Source organism: Crocuta crocuta, unplaced genomic scaffold, assembly GCF_008692635.1.
Source record: "Crocuta crocuta isolate KB4526 unplaced genomic scaffold, BGI_CrCroc_1.0 scaffold50, whole genome shotgun sequence".
Classification (NCBI taxonomy): Eukaryota; Metazoa; Chordata; class Mammalia; order Carnivora; family Hyaenidae; genus Crocuta; species Crocuta crocuta.
Window position 1 is genome coordinate 8,354,874 of NW_027527428.1, and position 22,044 is coordinate 8,376,917.

Sequence of the window (22,044 nt, forward strand, 5' to 3'; positions counted from 1 at the left end):
CAAGCCACATACTGGAGAAAGAATCTGTATCTTAAAACTCAAAACCAAGACAAACAACTTAATAAAAGAGTTGAAAGACTTGAAAGACACTTGACACAGGAAGAGACATGTGTGATCAGTCAGCACCCACATGAAGACACAGCACATTTAGTCACCAGGGATATGCAACCTAAAATGACAAGGAGACAGTCCCACAGGCTTGCCACGGGGCTTAAATCACAAAGACAGACAACTCCGAGTGTTGGTAAGAAGTTGGGACAACTGGAGCTTGTTAAATTGCTGGGCCTCTAAAATGGTTCATCTTTTCGGAAAACAGTTTTAAAGTTTCTTACAAAGGCAAACGTGTGTGTTTACATCACCCACTAGCTCTGTCCCTAGACACTGACCAGGAGAAATGAAGTGCATGTCCATGCTAAGACCTGCACGAATTTCCATGGTGTCTGTAACCCAAGGTAGGCAAACACTGTCCACTGATGGGCACCTATAGGAGGCGTGTCCTGGAACACATGGCTTGGCAGCAACAAAGCCTCACTCACTGATACCAGCAACCACACAAATAAATCTCAGAGAGTGTGCTGAGCAAAAATGGCCAACCACAAAAGCACATTCTGTACAACTGCATTTCTATGAAGTACTGGAACAGGACAAACCCCTCATGTGTGGAAACAATGGATGGCTCCGTAATTACATTGCTAATCTAAGAAATCCCGTTGGTAGCTGCTTTCAGGAGCCACGCACGAGTATGAAGCGACATGAGGAAATGGTAGCCTGGACTGAGGCGGTTCTTACGTGGGTGCGTACGTTTGTCAGAACCACTGAATGTGCACTTTAAATGGGCATATCTTATTATGTGGGAGAAATAACCCAGTCAGGTTGATTTTTAAATATATCTCTAATAAATCATACCCACTACTCAGGAAGAAAGTTTAAGCTGATGCTTTTTAAAAACATCATCATTGGGGCGCCTGGGTGGCTTAGTCGGTTGGGTGTCCGACTTTCGCTTAGGTCATGATCTCGCGGTTCGTGAGTTCGAGCCCCGCGTCAGGCTCTGTGCTGACTGCCAGCTCAGAGCCTGGAGCCAATTTCAGAGTCTGTGTCTCCCCCTCTCTCTCTGGCCTTCCCCTGCTCACACTGTCTCTCTCTCTCTCCTAGAAATAAATAAAAAAATTAAAAAAATAAAATAAAAAAAAAATAAACATCATCATAGTTCTGGGTTCCTGCACAGGAGCCATGACGACACCAGAAATGTTACATAGCACCACCATCTCCCAAACGCGCAGCTTTTCCTGTTCTAAGTTTCCAGTCCCCGGCCGTGTGCATACACACCTTTCCTACAGCCATAACTGTAGCAGGAGCACACATAAGAGACATTACGGGTGACACATGCAAATTCACTAAATACACACATGTTCAAGTTGTGTGGCCTCCTCCACTGACAGAACCTAGGCTATGTGGCCAGTGCCCCCGCCCTGGCTCCCTGCTCCTCTGAGAAAGGAAATCCCTTTAACTGAGAAAGAAAGAATTCCTCAGATGAGCAAGAGATTCAGCAGGAGGGAGGAGAGGCACAGGGGAGTCAGGGCTGCAGGGGCAGGATGGGGCACTGCCCAGGGCTCGCACAGCCCAGAGCAGACGCCCCTGGCCTGGCACTTCCTGCCCCACTGTTCCTGAGCCAGCAAGACTCCAGGGCAGGGTCCCCACATGCACCCCTGCCAGCTCGGGCCCAGTGGCCCCTCTAGTCTGCCAGGTCCAGCATGACTGTAGGCACTAGCACACTGTACATGGCACAGAGGGACAGAGAGGGCAGGGAGGTGACCAGAAGTCACTGCCATTGGAGGTGGGACAGGAGGGTACCACCTTCTCCTTGTTGGGTGGAGGCCACCAGGGCTGGCTGGGTGTGGAAGGAACGGCTTGGAAGCCCGTGACTCTGTCTGCCCGCAGGGTCTGGGGTCTGTCCATCCGCTGCCGTCCCAATCCACGTCTGCAGCAAGCTCTCTCCCTGGCCAGCGGGGTTTCAGGACCAGTGCTCGAGGGAGCAGCTGAGCAAACACCCAGGTCATTCCCCTTTCCTAAGCCTCAAAACGAAAACACACTACACAAACAGAAAATATTTCAAAAGCTCACTGCTGTCTGGGGCATTAGTCTCTCTAAAGAAATCATGGTTAGTGGCACTTGGTGAGAGCTGGAGCCTGCCAAGCACAGACGCCCAGAGCCAACAAAAACAGCTGAGCACGGCTCCCGTGAAGCAGTGTGAGCAGCCACGTGCGGAGACTTCTGGGGCTCACACAGCCCTTTTCTCCACTGTATTCTGGTCCAGAGAAGTCTTCCGTGAGTGTTGAGAAGGATTCTCTCTTTCTTCCAAGAACACAAGTAGGCGCACCCCGCCTCCCCTGCCCAGATCAGCACTGATTTGCAGCTGCCCATCAAACCAGAAGATGGGCATCACCTGCTTCTCAGTGATCCACTCGAGCCTTTTTGGGAACAGTCACCACTAAGAGCACATGGCCCTGCTCCTGACCTGGCTAATGCCCTCCCGGTCTTGGGTCTAAAACAGAGCCCATAATTTACTTCTCAGGAAAGAGGAGGAGAGGAAGCCCAGAAAGGAGAGGCTGTGGTGTGTCTGGAGAAGGAGGGGCGGGAGGGGGCGGGAGGCAGGGACCCTGACCGCCCCCCAGTGCGGCCCTCACGCAGGCAGCACAACGGGGGCTGCAGCCATGCCCTAGCAAGTACCCCCAAAGGCCAAGTACCACAAAGGCATCAACACTCACACGGGCTGATAAAGTCTGTAAAACAATTTCTAAACAGAACTTTGAGTTTTCTGTCAATTGTTTATTTTAATGGAGGGGAGTGTGTATTTACAGGATACACTGTTGAAGACAGAATGAAAAGTATGGCTTTATAAAATGGCAAAAGTTCTTTTGATTTGCAAACCGCTGATGCTCGCCTCAACTCTGGACGTATCACACGAAACCGTGCGCGCCAGTATCGGTGAGACCAGAAATGACTCAGAGGCCTCTGGCGGAGGCCCCGCACCTCTCTCCCCTGCTCCTCTCCTGCTTCCTTCAGGCATGAGCAGCTCACCACCCCGCCCACTCCCGCTTGCCTGTGGAGCCAAAATTTCTAGCTGACACTCAGTTGGAAAAGCAAGCGTCTGCGACCTGAGCCCTGCTATTGCGCAACCCTCTTCTAAAGTTGCAGCACACTCTACGCAGCAGACAGCAACACTATTTTCTCAATGATCCCGTAAGTCAGACATAAAAATCGGTGGGCACATGGTGCAGAGACGATTAAAAACAATCCGTCTTACCTGCTGGCAACATGTGTGTGTAACAAGTTACTGGCCGGTACGCTGCTCTAAATAGGGCGAAACACCACCACCCAGTGGCCTCTCAGTGACAGCCACACCTGTGCTCAAATGCTTTGCTCTCAGAAGCCTCCAGAGTGGAACCAGGTCTCCGGTCCCAGCCCTGTGGGCACTCAGTCCCCTTCCTTCGGCTTCCACCTTCCACCCTCCCAATGCCCAGGACAGAACTAGAGGGAAACAGAAACATGAACCGCGAGCATCTAAATCAGTCAGCACTGCTACTTCCTAGCAGTCTGGACAAAATGCTTCATGACAAAAGTGGTTCAAATCACTTTCTGTCACTCACAGATGAGTCACTAACAGGACCTTCCTCTCTGCTAGAGAACAGCCAGGCTGTACATGCCAGACCCTGGGGCTGCCTGACACGGTGCCCCTGATGTGTCAGAGGCAAAGCAGCCCTCCAGCTTCTGGGGAATGAGGCTCTGAGGCCCACGTGGTCTCCGTGTGCGGAGGCCCTAGTGTGCGCCCTGGGCAGGTGGTCTGGGGGCGCTCCAGCAGGGCTGCTCGCCGCCCACACAGCCCCACGCCTTGCGGGCACCCTGACAGCACCAAGGCGGGTGTCCAAACACTTCTCTCTTCCTTAGGAAACTCATTCAGAAAAGACCGATTCAAAGATCCCCAAGGGCACGTGGTACTGTGTTTTGGAGGGACTATTCTGCACACCAATCCTGCTGTAGCCAACTCAGTGATGGCCACCCTCCCAGTTTCTAACGTTAAGCACAGGGCCCTGCTGGAGGAGGTGTGCTGTCTTCCTGAACAGCAGCAGGACCACGGAGAAAGGCCGGCGGAATGCGACAGGCCCTAGATGAGGGGTGGGCGTGGGCACAGGAGCCCCCTCGGCCACCCTCCTCACATCTCTGAGACAGGGAGCTTTCACGGGACGACAGAACCCTTTCGCTGTAAATGTCTGCTCAATGGGTACAGGTGGGGCTACCTGTGTGGAGGGAAGGGGTGGGGACAGCCCAGGGAGTGACCCTGTGAAATGAGACCACTCTGATGAATCTAAGTGCACTGATGGAAGACCAGAGCCAGGCCTGACAGAAGCTTCTCGCCCTTGACATGGGTCCCCACCCTGGGTGAGGTAGGCAAGGCCCCACGTTGCCCTCTGACCACCAGAGCATGACCTGAGTGCTCCCAGCAGCTGGGTGAGCAGATTCAGCACGCTCAAGGGCGCGGGTCCAGGGTCTGAGCTGTGCCCCCCGTCCCTGCCAGCACCACCAACACCTCCACTGAACCCGCTGGCCACCCAGAGAGCAGCAAAAGGCCACGGTCATGCAGGGTCTCGAGGAGCAGCCAGCAGTCCCCTGGCCGAACTCCATGCTCCAGGAACTTGCTGCATGTGCACCAGTCCCTTGATCTGTGAGGAGGACTGAGGAAAGGGGGAGGCTGGGAGAGAAATGACCAGAAACTGAGGACACCTGGAACACAGGCCTGCCCTGGGACCCAGCAGAGGCCACCCACGCGTGGACAGAAGGGCCAGGCCCCAGGAGCACACGCCTGATGCCTTGGCCTGGGATGGCTCCGCACAGCCTCCCAGGGAGCAGAGAGCAACAAACAAACACAAAACCATGAATGTATCTCAGAAGACCTGGGAAGCAGAGAAGCGGCTGCCCCTAGATCTGCTGGGGGAGCAGACCAAACAGGGGGCTCTCAGGGGCACCCTAGTGCTGGGAGCTGAGAGCATAAGATCCCACTTCTTTTTTTTTTTTTTTTAATGTTTTTTATATATTTCTGAGAGAGAGAGACAGCGTGAACAGGGGAGGGTTAGAGAGAGAGGGAGACACAGAATCTGAAGCAGCTCCAGGCCCTGAGCTGTCAGCATAGAGCCCGATGCAGGGCTTGAACCTACGAATTGCGAGATCATGACTTGAGCCAAAGTCAGACACTTACATGGCTGAGGCACCCAAGGCAGGAGCACTTTCTAAGTTCTTGATACAAAATGCAGAACTATGCTGCCGACATCCCCAATTCACACTTTGTGAATGCTGAGTATATGCACTCAGAAAACCCTGTTAACTTGGTTTTTAAAGCTCGTATCTCATGAATGTCACTTGCATTTCCTTGGTCACAAGTGACAGGTGTGTAAGAGTTCAGCTGCAGTCTGCCTGCTCCCATCCTTCCCAATGAATCTTTCTTCCTTATAACTTGTGTGACTTGTGTTTCCCTAAGGCTGCTCATCCTGTAAGTGCACGTTTCTCCACATCGTCCCAACTTATCTTCTGTTTAATTTACGTGATTCTCTGCTGTGCAAGTCTGTATTTTTATGTAATCATATTTATCAAAAATTAATTAACTTATTAAGTGCTATGGCATTTAACAGCAAGAGCCCAGGAACCTTAACTTTTAAGTCTGACCATTATATATTAGAATAATGATTTTCGGGGCGCCTGGGTGGCTCAGTCGGTTGAGCGTCTGACTTCGGCTTAGGTCATGACCTCACGGTNTTTAAAAAGAATAATGATTTTCAAGAACCACACTAAAACGTAAGGTCATTTAATGATTCAACCATTACACATACACACATTTTAAATAAAACAAAGAGTTACTTACCGAATCCAAAAAGCAAAGATAAGACCCCGAGCTCTGTGCTATTGCTTGATTTTTAGAATATCCGACTGTTTTAAAAAAGAAGAAGAAAAGGTCTTTTATACTTCATTTTCTGATGGTCCTCTCTTTCCTAGAACTTAGGTAACACACACTACTAGGAAGCTCAGAACACGGTACACCAGCAGGTAAAATCCAAGTCGGCTTTAGACAGAGTGAGAGGGAAGGGAAGGGAAAACAGTGCCCCATCTTTAGGGATGGAGACACAGTAAGTGTAACGTTGGGATGCGAAGAGCCCACCCAGAACCAGTGTATTAAGGGGGTTTGCTCGCCAGAGGAAGCAAATTCAGTAACCATTCACTGAGTGTAGCACAAAGCTAAGCCCTGGGGGATATTAAAAAAAAGAAAATCAAAATGTCACTGAATGGAACCGCTTGCATGGATGTGAAGGGGTGTGACACGCATGTGGCCGGCTGGTAAGTCCTCACTAAGGTGGAAACTATGAGCAGTTAATGGAATGCATTTCTCAGCGGTAGCTCCAGACACTGCCAGCATTGACTACATCTGTACACGCACACACCCAGGGGCTCCCCTGCGAGGTGCACACCCACATTCACAAGGTGTGACTGTCCTCATATCCCTGACGTAGAATGGAGAAGCTGAGAGCACACTGCGATGAGAACGGACATCCCTGGGCTGCACGTGTACGCGGGTGATGTTCCCACGGCGCACAAAGACAGCCGATTCATCCAGAATCAGGTGGTCACCTTGGGAAGAGGGCAGCACCAGAGGGACAGAGGGGTCTCTGAGGATGGGCGATGCTGGCTCCTCCTCGGGATGTCAGGTACATGGAGTATTCAGTTTGTGAAAATTAACTGAACTGGACAATCATGATAAGTGCACTTTTATGGATGGATGGTATGTGGGTTTTTTTAAAGTGTATTTTTGAGAGAAACAGAGAGAGAGATAGAGAAAGAGAGAGAGAGAGAGAACATGAGTAGGGGAGCGAGAGGGAGGGAGACACAGAATCTGAAGCAGGACCCAGGCTCTGAGCTGTCGGTACAGAGCCTGATACGGGGCTTGAACTCACAGACCACAGCATCAGGACATGAGCTGAAGACAGATGCTTAACTAACTGAGCCACCTAGGTGCTTCCTCTTTTTTTTAATTTTAAATGTTTATTTTATTTTTGAGGAGGGGGTCAGTAGGGACACAGGGAGAGAATCCAAGCAGGCTCCATGCTGTCAGCACAGAGTTTGACATGGGGCTCCAACCCACAAACTGTGAGGTCAGAACCTGAGCTGAAGACGGATGCTTAACCAACTGAGCCACCCAGGTGCCCCGGGTGTTATATTTCAATAAATGTTTTAAAAAGTTTTTGGCTTCAAACCATGGAAAGAGCCTAAGTGTCCATCAACTGAGGAATGGATCAAGAAGATGTTGTTTATCTATACAATGGAATCCTACATGGCGATGAGAAAGAATGAAATCTGGCCATGTGTAGCAACATGGATGGACCTTGAGGGTGTTACGCTGAGTGAAATAAGTCAGGCAGAGAAGGGCAAATACCATATGTTTGCACGTATAGGAGCATTAGGAGGAACTTAACAGAGGACCATGGGGGAGAAGAAGGGGAAACAGTTGGGGAGAGAGAGNCAAAACAAAACAAAAAAAATTTTTGGCTTCAAAGAGATTACAACTTACAACTGAGTTGGAAAAAGCTAACTGATGACGTGTGGCTGTGTGGCCCCGAGCGGTGCTGAGGTAGCAGCCGGAGAAAGAGCAGAGGCCACAGCGTGGCCCTCAGTGTGGGGGGCACGGGGCGGCAGGGGTGCAGGCAGGCCTGGCCAGCAGGCTTTCTGAATGAGGAGTGGCCGCGAACTGACGCTGAGACAGCTGAGCCTGGACGGAGGGCAGGGCCGGCTCCAGGAGGGATTCAGAGGGGCTGAGGGGATCTCAGGGGCACAAGATACACCCTCTATGGACAAGAGGCTGCCAGCACCTGAGTCGAGTTAACCAGCCAGTTACAGACTTGGTGCCACAGAGAAAAGTCACACAAAGTGAAACAGATGTGCGCAGAGGTAAAACCGTAAGTCCCCCCAGTAATCGAGCTCAGGTGGCCCGACCAGGCTCCTCGGCGCCAGGGACACAGCAGTGCACCTGCCACAGGCCACAGCTGAACTCCTGATTTTCTGTGCAAAGGACAGCGCCTCTCTGAGGTGGGGGACAAGGCAGCTGCCCCAGTAGGCGGCTTTGAGCAAACCTGAGCACCAGTCTCCCGGCACCAGTTTCCCGGTTCAGGCAGTTTCCACACGAGGCGGCAGCTCAATCTCAGCATTAATCCTTGAGCTTCGCCACCCCAACCAGTTAGAGCCTCCGGTGTCATAAGCAGAGAAGGAAGGGCACAAGGGGAGCCCCCTGGAGATGGACACATGGCCGCACCAGCAGCGGCAGCAAGAGCTACCATCACCGCCAAGCACAGCAAACCCAGGGCGAGGCCTCACGGGGCCAAAACCCAAGAGCCGTAGGGAGAAGATGAAAATGGGAAGAGACAGTCCACAATCACATTTACATCAGCAGGAGTTCTGTTTAAAAAGCTGCCTAGTAGAGTCAGGTTTCAGAAGGGGGACAGATCAAACCCCAGAACTGAATAATGAAGGAAACCGCCTCCCGAAGGGAAGCTGGAAGTTCCTCACGATGAGTCCTATGTTTGGCAAAGACGAGGAATTTGCTTTAATGTTACTGCCTTGAAGAAAGTCAGATGTTTGTGCCAGCGCTTGATGTTGGGGGTTGGGGGGAGGTGGGCCGTCACAAAGGGACGCAGCTGGTTGTCATGGTCACAGCAGGGAAAAACGCAGCCTTGGCGGGACTGTGTCCTCACCCCTGGGGAGGCGGATCTGTGCTGTATTTGCATTTGAGCAAGTGACCACATTGTTAAGAATGTTTTGCCCTGTTATGATATGAAATAATAACGAATGAATCTTAATCCAATTTAAGTAATTTAGCACTCTTGAAAAAAGAAACACCTTGGATTTACGTTACCCAATAGTCAATATAACTTTTCCTATTTAAGAAAATATCATTATAGGAAAATCTACCCTTTCAGATCTAATCAAACTAACTCTATTCCATACCTGTATAATATGGGGTCTCCCATGAATCTGCCTTGCCCATCTTCAAAATGACGGCAGACTGGCTCCATTTCTTCACATTATTATAACCGATTTTTTTAAATTGACAAAATACATGCAAATGTGACATTACTCAAGTTATGTCTAATCTATAAATGTATTTTATGAAAAATAAAACTTGTTTTTAAAATGGAGATTAGAAAAGCAATCACACCAGTCACCAAAATGCTTTTAACTTATTTTATCAACTATGGAAGATACAAAACATCTTAATTAAAGAATATTTTAAAAGGATGTTCAAACTAGTTTCAAAATCCACAATTTGTTTACACATATTCAGATGCAAGTTGAAATAGATGTTCCACAGTAACTGATATTTTTAAAGTTTTCTATCTCAAACAAACTAAAGACAATGCGAGTAAGAAATAATGAGGCAAGAAAAAAAAAACAGAACATCTTCTGGACACATGGGATCATGGGGAAGATCAGAACGGGGCAGCTACTGAGACTTCTCTAGCGCCTACGCCTTCTCAACAATGGGCACACGCACCTGCTGCCTGTGAAGGAAACTGAGGCACAGAGAGGTGAAGGTGGGTGGCCTAAATGGCTGCCTCCTGCCCAGTTCTCTGCCCCAGAGGGCTGGGCCACCAAGAGGCAATGCCAAAGACTGGTCTTTCAATATGAATTTTATAAAATAGCAGGAGAGAAAGCTTTCTTTTAAGTGACCAGTTTTAATGACCATTTCTGGTTTTAAATTTTTTCTAAAATATGTTTACACTTGGGGCGCCTGGGTGGCTTAGTCGGTTAAACGTCCGACTTTCGCTTAGGTCATGATCTCGCTGTTTGTGGGTTCGAGACCCACGTCGGGCTCTGTGCTGACTGCCAGCTCAGAGCCTGGAGCCTGTTTCAGAGTCTGTCACTCCCTCTCTCTCTGACCCTCCCCTGCTCACGCTGTCTCTCTCTCTCTCCTAGAAATAAATAAAACATAAAAAATAAAAAATAAAAAATGTTTACACTTTCCTGCTCTCCTAAGTAGAGTATGGGATGCTGTTTGTGAGGGAGCTCCTTCTCCAACCCAGCAGTATATGCAGACATGCTGTTTGCAAGTCTTCCATAAAAAGTTTAAGGTGAAGCTAAAGGAAGCCCAATATATTACAATTAAAGCTAAGAATGTAAAGCTAATCATTCAGTATAAAAACAGAGGGTGAATGAAAAGCAACGATACTTTGACCCAGTGTTATAAATTTCAAACTCAAAACATAAAGAGAAAAATCTTAAAAACTTTCAGAAAAGATACCTTTAAAGAGTCAGACTGCCTTAAGATTTCTTATCAAAACCAGGTAACACCAGAAGATAATGAGGCAATCCTTCAAAATTCTAAGAGAATTTATTTTGTATGTAGAGTTCTATACCCAGCCAAATTGTCAACTGAGCCTAAGTACGAAATGAAGACATTTTCAGACATGTAAAAACTCTAAACATTTTAACATTTATACACCAGATTCAGAAAATTTACTGTAAGGAGTACTCTAGCAACACTAAATAACACATGTAAGACAAAAATTAAATAAAAGAAAAGAAAAAGAGAAGGAAGGAAACCAAACAATGGCATGTGTAGAAAGTGGAAGAGAACAATGCAGAATGTTTTTATGGGCTCCACAGACCCCAACACTTGGGAGCCCTTAGGGCCCGCCACGGAGTCGGCCGCAGAGGAGCCCAGTTCTGAGTCTGCGCCAGCACATGGTCTGCAGTTAATTATGGTCACTCACCTGTTATACTACAAGCACTGTCTTTACAAGGTTTAAGTTGATGTAAGCATAACTCATTTATTATTAAAGCATGTAAAATAAAACGTTATAGAACAGAATGTGAAGATTACACACCCTGACCACATGACTATATGATAATAAACAAAATCCCTGAGGGAGGAAAACAGGAAGTGTGGTGAGGAGTGCTTCAGCAGCTAAATATTTCCTCTTTCACGGTGAGCACTGACCCACACAGTGTGAGTCAAACAAATCAAGTAAGAACCAAAAAAACACTGACTGCTTCCAGGGTGTGGAACTTCTGTGTTTCACTGTAGACCTTTCTGAATGCCTGAATTCCTTTTTGCCACATGCTAGTATTCCCAAAAATGTGTTATTCCTCAAAAAGCAGACATTTGTGAGAATGAATAAATGCTTTTTTTCTGTCATGTACATTCAGGCTGGAGGGCTCGTTCATACTGGAGGTTGAGACAAAGGCTGTTGCACTGTACACAATCACTGCGTGTGTGTACACAAATGCTCTGTCAGCAAGTCCAAGACCTTCTGCCCTTATCCCTAAGCCAGTCACCAAACAAGCACCAAAAAGCCACAGACCAATTTTCCATATGTCTACAGATGCAAAACTCCTATAGAAGTCTGAACAACTATATTGCATAAAAACAGGATCATGTCACTGCTGGTTTGTTCTGTATTGTTCATTATAACGAGAAATACTAACATATTGTAATAAATATGTTAGGAGGAGAAAAAAGCAATCACCTTAACAGATACCTGAAAGACATTTAATAAAATTCTATTCTGATCCCTCATTTTCTGAAGGCTTATTAAGTTAGGAATCACAAGTTAACTTCAGAAAGGTATCTGTCAGAAAGCAACAGCAAATATGATACTTAACACTGAAACACTGGGAATATTCCCACTAAGTCAGGAACAATACAAGGGTTCAGTAAGGTGGCTGCACATTGTTCATCCTGACTTCTTATCCCAAGAGAAACATACGAACAGTAAAGTATAAATTAGAAAAACGAAATGAAAGAATAATATTTATTCAAGATCAGAGCGCCTAAATGGAAAATCAGAGACACTGTGAGAAACTAAGCTGGATACGATCGCGCACCAACAAACTGGCCGGCTGCCCCACCACCCAATCCCAGCACTAGAAGTGCCTTAGAAACAAAAGGAAACTGTAAGGCTCCTCCACAGGCGACAGAAGGAGGCCGTCCCTGGCGTGGCAGGAAACACAAACACCAGTCCAGGGACTCGGGTGGGAAGACCTCCTGGGGCCTTGCCCCGGTGAAGCCGGCTGTGCGGTGAGCTGCCCCTCCCCCATCCCGGTGAAGCCAAAGAACAGCAGCTTCAGGACGCACCACCGGGTGAGGAGAGGCTGTTGCCACTAATGTACAAGAGCAGCCACCTCAGGCCTTCGCTGCCCTTCCCGCCATCCACTCTGCAAAGGGGAAGGAACGAAGGAACAAAGGGAGATGAGAAGAAGGGAGGGAGCAGGGAAAGAGACGGAGGAAGAGGGCGGGAGCCGCAGGGGATGGTTACCTGAGGGGCNTGGGGGCAGCACACAAGGACTGAAGGAAAGGTCTCGTATCTTGAGATGAGAGTTCTCCATCACAGGGTCCAGCAGCCCCGCACAAGTGCCAGATGACCGCCGCTACAAGAAATGTAGTCTTTTGGGAAGAAGGGAAATGACAGCAAACGGGAATGTGGATCTAGACAAAGAAGTGAAGAGCAGTGGAAATAGTAACTATATGGGTGAAGATGTGATTCTCTTTCTTATTACATATGTCTCTTAACAGTTAACACCAGCGTCCTGTGGGGTTTATGATACAGACAAAAGTAAAGTGTAGGGCAAAGGGAGCATAAAGAGCGGAGAGGAGAAATGTGTGAATTCTGTTGTAAGGTCCTTATGTTACACATGAAGCTGTAGACGGGCATTTGAAAAGCTGATCTTGGTAAACTGAAGATGTATACTATAACCCTAAATCAACCCCTAAAAGAGCAAAACTAAATTATAGCCACTAGGCCAAAAGGAGATAAAACAGACCCAAGATTTTTGATTGGGGTCTGGCTCCTGGCATGAGGGCATGCAGAGCCCCATGGATTACTTAAAGAGAAGCTGGTGAACATCACGAAGAACCGAGCACCATTCACAATCTCTGGAAGTGAGAACTGAAGAAATACTTACTGAAGAAGATGACTAAGACTCAGTAAGAGGTACTTGAACTGAGACCTGCTCCACGTCTCCCTCCCTAAGGAGGAAACCTCACCCAGACAGACACCCAGGGCTCCCCTCCCCCTTGCTACCATACAGAAACCCTGGGGGCCACAGGACATCACGCTCCCCAGGTCCTGTTGCTGAGGCTGGATCCCCAATGGTGGAGAAGTAGGGTTCCCTTCCCCCTCCCCAGCTCCAAAGCTGCGACAGGGGTAGTATCTAGGCTGTGGTATCACCAGGAATCCTGGGACCCCTGACGCCCTTGCCCTGGCTTGTGGGGAAGGGGCTCCTGTCCCCCCGCCCCTGCTCCATTTGCCACACAGTGTGGGAAGCTGCGGTGAAAGGGACCTGGTAGAGGCTGTTGGGGTCAGGCTAACCTGGCTTTTCAGGGCAGTCATGGAGCAAGGCAGTGGGGTGACATAGTCAAAGCATTCAAAGAGAAAAGCTGTTAACCAAGAATCCTATTCCAGAAAAGCTATCTTTCAAAAATTAAGGAGAAATTAAGACACCTGCCTTACAAATAATACTAAAGGAAGTTCTTCAGGCTAAAAAGATTAACCCCAAGGGATTCCTGGGAGTACTTCATATCCATTAAAAAAAAAAAGCAAAAAGGTAGTTGTTAATTATAAAAGACAATATAAATACATACTTTTCCTTTCCTCCTTTACCTGATTTAAAAAGCATGATATTGGGGCGCCTGGGTGGCTTAGTCGGTTAAGCGTCCGACTTTCGCTTAGGTCATGATCTCGCGGTTCGTGGGTTCGAGCCCCGTGTCGGGCTCTGTGCTGACTGCCCGCTCAGAGCCTGGAGCCTGTTTCAGTCTGTGACTCCCTCTCTCTCTGGCCCTCCCCTGCTCACGCTGTCTCTCTCTCTCTCCTTGAAATAAATAAAAAACATTAAAAAAAATAAATAAATAAATAAAAAGCATGATATTTACATAATGTATATAACACAATATGTAAATAATGTATTGTGAGGCCTCTAACATATAGAAGTTCTTTATCTGGCAAAATCACCCTCCAAAAACGGACAAACTGAGATATTCCCAGATCTGACAAGCGCAGAGGGGGTTCTTCACTAGTGCTTCTGCCCCACAAGAAATGCTAACAGATAACCTTCTAGACGTCACAAAACAGCACCAGACAGTAATCTGAAACCACACACAGGAGTGATAAACACTAATAAAGGTTACTACAAAGGTAAATATAAAAGCCAGTATTGCTCTATTTTTACTCTGAATCTTTTCTTATCTAAAAGTCAAACACATCAAGCAATGATTATAAATCTACATCAATGGGTGCACGGAATCGATGTAAACTGTGACAATAACATAAAGTAGGTACAGAACTGCATGGCACAGAGCTTTAAACACTACTGAAGCTTAAGCTGATGTTAATTAAAACTAGATTGCATAAATTTACTACATTAATTGTAATGTACACAGTAAGCACTAAGAAAATAACTTTCAAATACACAGAATGGGAAATGAGAAGGGAGTCAAAATGGCATGCTAGAAATAAACAATTAAGCACAAAAGAAAGCACTGACAGAGGAGTATGGAACAAAAAAGAAGTAAGATGCACATATAACAAAGAACAGAATGGTAATAGGCCTTCTTTTTTTTACTATTTACTTTAAATATAAACAGATTAAATGCTCCACTTAAAAGACAAAGACTGGAAGAATGGATTTAAAAAGAACATAACCCATTTATTTATTTTTTAAAAACATTAATTTATTTTTGAATGTTATGTTTGTTTGTTTGTTGTTCGTGAGCCACGTGATCACGACCTGAACTTAAGTTGATCCATTTAAATGCTGTCTATAAGAGATTCACCTTAGATCTAAAGGCACAAAGGAGTTAAAAGCGAAAGGATAGAAAAATATATTCCATTCAGCTAGAAACCAAAAGAGTTTCTAGGGGTGGTTGCTTATACTGACACCAGGTCCTAAGTCAAAATGTTATTAGAAACAAAAGAACATTCTATATTGATAAAAGGGTCAATCAAGAAGACATAACAATTATAAAACTATACACACCTAACAAGAGAGCCCTAAAATAAGTGAAGCAAATACTGACAGAATAGAAGCGACAAACAGTTGAAGACTTCAACACCTCACTTTCAATAATGGATACAACATCTAGACACATGATCAGTAAGATAACAGAAGACTTGAACAACATTATATCCCAAAACAATAGAATATCCTTAGACACATTCCTAGAATACTCTTAGATACTCGTAGAGATATATCCCCAGAGATATGTGGAAATGCAAACACAACATACCAAAACTTACGGGACTCAAGAAAAGCAGCGCTCAGAGAGAAATTTGCACCTATAGATACCTATGTAAAGGAGATCTCAAATCACTAACCTAATTTTACATGTTAAGAAGCTAAGAAACTAACCATACACTAGTGGAGGAAGGAAATAATAAAGATCAGACCAGAAATAAATGAAATTGAAAGTAAAAAAGAGAGTGAGAGAGAAAATCAGTGAAAACAAACATTGGCTCTTTGAAAAGATCAACAAAATTGGCAAGCCTTTAGCTGGACCAATACAAGAATGCAAATTACTAAAATACAAAATGAAAGTGGGTACCTTACTACTGACTTAACAGAAATGTAAAAAGGGTCTAAGAGAATACCACAAACAGCTGTGTGCCAACCAACTAAACAACCTACAGGAAAGGGACAAATTTCTAGAAACACTCAAACTACCAAACCCAACTCACAAAATCGAAAAATCTGACAGACCTATAACAAATAAGTAGATTGCATCAGAAATCAAATTTCTTTTCCAACAAAGAAAAGCTCTGGACCAGATGGATTCAATGATGAATTCTACCAAACATTTAGAGAATAACATCAATCCTCCCCACACTCTTCCAAAAAATAGAAAAAGAGGAAACACTTATTTAACTCATTCTATGGGGTTAGCTCCACTCTGATACCATAGCCAAAGACATCACAGGAAAATAAAATCATACACCAACATCCCTTACAAATATATATGTAGGGGAGCCTGGGTGGCTTAGTCGGTTAAGCGTCCGACTTTCGCTTAGGTCATGATCTCGCGGTTCGTGGGTTCAAGCCCCACGTCGGGCTCTGTGCTGACTGCCAGCTCAGAGCCTGGAGCCTATTTCAGAGTCTGTGTCTCCCTCTCTCTCTGACCCTCCCCTGCTCACACTGTCTCTCTCTCTCTCCTAGAAATAAATAAAAATATTTTTAAAAAAAGAAAAAAAAAATATATATGTAGAAATCTCCACAATAGGTAAATCTATACACAAAAGGTAAATTAGTGTTGGTGCAGGGCTGGGGGGAGCAGGGTGTGGAGGATGATGACTGAAAGGCACCAGGTTCCTATGTCATCATCTCAAGTGATGACAATGTCCTAAAACTGCCCGTGGGGGTGGCTGCACAGATCTGTAAATATACTAGAAACTACCCTATACTAGAAACTATACTTTGATGCGTGAATTGTGTGGCATATGAATAAATTTGTTATAAAAATATTTGATTAACCCAAAAGAAGGCAGAAAAGGAGGAAAAGGAGGGGAAAAAAACAGAAGCAACTAATATAAAACTAATAGCAAGAAGATGGACTAAAAGCTAAGATATCAGGGGCGCCTTGGTGGCTTAGTCGGTTAAGCGTCCGACTTTCGCTTAGGTCATGATCTCACGGTTCATGGGTTCGAGCCCCGCGTCAGGGTCTGTGCTGACTGCCAGCTCAGAGCCTGGAGCCTGTTTCGGTCTGTGACTACCCCTCTCTCTGACCCTCCCCTGCTCACGCTGTCTCTCTCTCTCCTAGAAATAAAAAAAAATATTAAAAAAAAAAAAAAAGCTAAGATATCATTAATCACATTAAATGTAACTAATCCAAACATCCCAGTTAAAAGGCGAAGATTGTCAGACTGGATTTGCTGTCTACAAGAATCTACAAGGAGGGGTACCGCTTAAAGGAGGTACCCTTCAAAAAACGGTTTAAAAACTTAAAAAGATGGAAAAGATATCCTGTATTAACACTAGTCAAAATAAAGCCAGAGCAGTTAAATTAATATCAATGAATGTAGATTTCAGAGCAAAGAATATTAACAAGATAGAGAGGGCTATTTCATAATCATGAAGGGTAAATTCTTCATAACAACCCTAAATGTTAACAGAGTTTCAAAATATTGGAAGCCCAAACTGACAAAACTAGAGAGGAATAGACAAATGTACAGAGTTGGAGATTTCAGTGCCCCCTCTCAATAACAGACAGAACAAGTGGACCCCAAATCTGCAAGAACACAGTAGATTTAAACAAGACTGTCTTCAGTGTGACCTGATTCACATATATGGAGGACTCCATCCAATTGGCTACACAACCTTCTCACGTACACGTGGAACATTTGCCAAGATAGGCCACATCCTGGGCCATAAAATAAATCTTACTAAATTTAAAGGATTCAAGTCAAAGTGTGTTCTCATTAGAAATCAATAATAAAGGATATCTGGAAAATCCCTCAATTATTTGGAAACTAACATACTTCTAAATAAGCCATGAGTCAAATTAGAAGAAAATTAGAAGGTGTTTTAAAACTGAATGAAAATGAAAAGAACATATCAAAATTCTGCTAAAGCAATAGTAAGAGAAGAATTTCTATTACTAAATGCCTATATTAGAAAAGAAGAAAGGTCTCAAATCAGTGACCTCAGCTTCCACCTTAAGAATTAGAAAATGAACAAATTAAATCCAAAGTAAGCAGAAGAAAGAACATAATACAGATCAGAGTAGAAATAGAACAGACCAAACAGAGAAAAGAACTATATAGAAAATCTATGAAACCAAATGCCGGTTCTCTAAGATTAAAAAAAACATTAGACAAAAATTAGGGACGCCTGGGTGGCTTAGTCAGTTGAGTGTCCGACTTTCACTTAGGTCATGATCTCACGGTTCGTGGGTTCAAGCCCCGCGTCGGGCTCTGTGCTGACAGCTCAGAGCCTGGAGCCTGTTTCAGTCTGTGACTCCCTCTCTCTCTGACCCTCCCCTGCTCACGCTGTATCTCTCTCTCCTGGAAATAAATAAAACATTAAAAAAATTAAAAAAAAATAAATCTAATGTCACAAGAATTTTAAGAAGTAGAGGTGGCCAATAGTATGATCAATCACACTAGAAATAAAAACACCCAACAGTTTTTTGTTAGGCTAAATAAGTAAAGTATGCATGGTGGCCTCATACAAATCTTTACCGAAGAATAAGAGATTTAGGTGTACTGGTTTCTTAACAGTGATAAACTCTAGGGGTGCCTGGATGGCTCAGTCGGTCGAAAAACCAACTCCATTTTGGCTCAGGTCATGATCCTAGGATGGTGGGATCGAGCCCTGTATCAGGCTCTGTGCTGAGCATGGAGCCTGCCTGGGATTCTCTCTTCTCTCTCTCTCTCTCCCTCTCTGCTTCTCCCCTGCTTGCAGCGCTCTCTCTCTGCCCCGCCCCTGTTTTCACTCTTTTGCAAAAAAAAAAAAAAAAAGTGAAAAACTTCATTTTTTAGGATACTTCTCACCAGACTTTGAACACGAAACTATTATGAAAGTTCATAAAATGAAACTTTACTTAGTAGAGTGGAGTTAAGAGGCGGGCAGGGGGAGCTGTTGTGCCCAGCACTAGCGATCACAGAAGAGGTAAACCCAGCGACAGAAAGGTTTCCTGCTGCTCCAGCAACACTCCAGCCAATGAGAAGCCACTATACTCCTAGCAACCAGTTAAGTCCAATGGACTTTGTGTTTACAACAGTCCCGCCCAACCGCCTCCTCTATAAAAGCCTCCCCACCTTACTCTCCAGACTTGCCTACAGTTCTGGTGAGGCTTACCTGTCCCAAGTTGGGATTCTTTGCTATTCCCAAATAACCCCACCTTCACTGGTAAAATAGCTGGCAGTGTTATTTTTAAGGTTAACAGTGTTTAAGTACACAAATCATAAGAAACCATTCCTTACAGTTGGACAATAAACAGGGTCACTAACCTCCTCGGGGTGAAGGAGAATCATGCCCCCCAATGACCACGAGGATACCAGAATCTTCCAGCTTCACTTTCCATTTCTCAATGATAGTCATAGACTTGTCCTGAAAGCATAAGGACATTGGCAGTTCAGGAAACTTCTCTCAAAACAGATGTGACTCATGCTAGGGCTAAATCACCAACAGGAAGTTCATAAATACCTTACTAGCATCATTAAAAACCGAGAGCTCCATGGAGCCTTCAAAGTCCTGTTGCAAAACAGACTTCAAGCACTCGTCCAGCCATGGTTCAGCATTGTAGACCGGGAGGATAATAGACTGCAATTCAAAAGAAGTGGGTTAACAAATAGAAGTGTGAGAGGCCTAACAATGCAGTTTCCTCCATTCCAATTTACTTTCCTGTTTCCAGTGAGCATTAGCACAATGCTCATTTCCAAAGGACGAGGCCTGACATGCAGAATAACTGAGAACGAGGCTTCCAAAGAATGCGCCACCAAAACAGGAGGTGCCTGTTCCTTCTCTCTGAGCTCTAATGTTCCTTTGCTCCATAAGATTTACTATGTCTTAGATTTCCCTGACTTGCCTTCAGGATGCTTTTGAAAAGGAAACAAAAATATGAAAGCCATCAAAATTTTTCACAGTTCAATGGCAAATACATGTGTTTTCCAATCACTGAACAGAAACATCATTTCGGTTGAAACATGGATCTGTGTATCTTCTAATTCACTCATGAAAATATTCTACTGTTCCTTTTCTTGGTGGAATAAGCATTTTCCATGAACCATGGTAGAGAAATTCCAGCAAAGAAACTCGTTTTAAGTCCTTGGACACATGCCTTAATGAAGTATGGGAGAGAGTACTGGGAAAATGGGGGTGAACTCCATCTACCTCGCTGTACTTAGTTTAGGACTAATTTGGTGCTGTCCTTCCCTCCTATAGCCCAAACAAAACAAAAATTTCTATGGTGTATGGATTAAAGCCAGGGAAACCTGACTGCCAACAAAACAACTGATTACAGGAATTGTCTTAATTTTGTACATTACCACATTAAGCAATATGAAATACCCAAAGACAGAAATTACAGTCTAACCTAACCCTTGAGTTTATACCCTAATGAGGAGTGGACAAATTCCTAAACAAGAAGACAGAACATTAGTCATCCAGGTGTGTGTGCCCAGTCCATATGCATACACATACACACACGCATGGGCACAAATACGCACAATTTTGAGTATTCAGCATCTACAGACAATATAGATAGGATTATAAAAATACTAAATCTGAATACGGTTTTGAAAATCTCATAGACTGAAAACATAATTCAGTCAAGTTCTTTACTCTGAGGATCTGATTCAACAGTGATAACCCTTCCTGAATTTGTTATTCAAAAGAGTGGTTACCTAGTTTACTCACTGATGTACTCTTTTTTTTTTAGCATTTATTATTTTGAGAGAGTGAGACCGAGCACGTCAGTGGCAGAGAGAGAGGGAGACGGTCTGAAACCGGCTCCAGGCTCCGAGCTGTCCGCGCAGAGCCCGACGCGGGGCTGGACTCACGAACCGGATCTGCCCTGAGCCCAAGGCGGAGGCTGAAGCAACGGGGCCACCCAGGCGCCCCTATATTTACTTTTAAAGGAAACATTATTCTTCAATGGAAACATTATTCTTCAATGGAAAAGAAAAAAAGAACGAATATTTTTAATGTTCTCAAGATCTACGGTAGAAAACAACGCGGACTTCCGTGAAATTTCCGTAGGCACGCTTCTGCGAGGGGNAGCCCTGCTCCCTCACCTGCGGGAATTAACCAGCCATGAAGTCTTCGGTGAAAATAAAATGTTATAGACATACTTTGTAGAGAAGGTGGAGTTTGTGAGAAATCACGCTGTACCGCTGGTTACAACCTGAAACCCAAACCAGATGGCCTTTAACATCACCTTTTTTTTTCTTTTTTTTAAAGAAAGGAAGCAGGTGACAAGGCATCNAGACCCTTCCCACGTGAGTCTCCCTGCAGCCCGTGCAGCAGAGCCCCCGACACCTTCACCCCGCCGCTCAGCCCCGAGTTGCGGTGTCCCTCCAGCGGTGTGACCCCTGGAAGCCTGCGCCCCTCCGGGCGGGCCAGGTCCGTGAGGACCCACTGAGTTCTGCCTGAAGCTAGTGGGCCAGCGCCGGCACTCACTCACATGAGGGTGATCATCTCCCACGCGGGTCCCAACCATGTAAATTTATGACCAAGTTTATAGCTATCAATGCCCCAAACTAAGATTAAATGCAGATCATTCCACAAACTAACAAGTAAAACAAAGCCAAAATTATTCTTTAGATTTTTTTTAAGCATCACTTTAAATGTAGTTTTTCCTTAACCTGTATGAGTATTTGCAAAGCCTGTTGTATGGGTTGAAACTCTTAGGTAAAATGGGTAAAAATGCAACCTTTTTTACAGTGGCATATTAGGAATAGGTTATTTTAAATAATTTGATAGAACGTCTCAGAGTAGTGGGGCACCTGGGTGGTTCAGTAGGTTCAGTGTCTGACTCTTGGTCTCAGGATCTGAGTTCAAGTTCTGCGCTGGGCTCCAGCTGGATGTGAATCCTACTTAAAAAAAAAAGTCTCCTGGTCGCTCCCAGAATACCCGCAGGCTTCAGAGCCACAACCTGTCAGTAAGCAATGGGAAGAAGAATAGGGGTCCACACGCGTGTCCTGCGACTCCATCCACATGGCATCAGAACTGGGCTTGCTTGCCCTGTCTTGCTTCCTGCGTATCTCTTGCTGCCAGAAATTTACTTTTCACTGCCTTTCCCTAATAAAAATTTAGTTACAATCTGCTTTTTGTAAACATTCAGAAACTTCAGAACTTTGCAAACTTCGGAAATGCAGGGTTGAGGCTGGGTGAGGAGGGCCTGAGATGAACCCTGTCATGGGTGGGAAGATTCTCAACAGAGAGCAGGCTCTGGGGACTGTCCCCTCTCCACACCAGAGGGACAGAGGGAGGACTTGGGGTGGATTGAAAAGATGAACAAAG

At 45.3% G+C, this 22,044-nt stretch overlaps 1 protein-coding gene across 4 annotated transcripts in view; it reads right to left on the reverse strand.

The window, feature by feature from the left end:
* QTGAL (queuosine-tRNA galactosyltransferase) overlaps positions 1-20,886 on the reverse strand; it is an 88,819-nt gene extending 67,933 nt beyond the window's left edge. For 2 of the 4 annotated variants that reach the window (XM_077755937.1, XM_077755930.1), the window contains exons 1-4: positions 20,817-20,886; positions 19,228-19,344; positions 19,032-19,131; positions 5,912-5,976 (exon numbers count right to left, since the gene is read on the reverse strand). In XM_077755937.1, the coding sequence (XP_077612063.1) occupies positions 5,912-5,976; positions 19,032-19,131; positions 19,228-19,260 (198 nt within the window). In that variant the 5' untranslated portion in view covers positions 19,261-19,344; positions 20,817-20,886. Of the gene's footprint in view, positions 1-5,911; positions 5,977-19,031; positions 19,132-19,227; positions 19,345-20,816 lie in introns of those variants that run through there. The other 2 variants (XM_077755964.1, XM_077755947.1) reach the window with 1 other exon arrangement.
* Between the last annotated feature and the right edge of the window lie 1,158 nt (positions 20,887-22,044).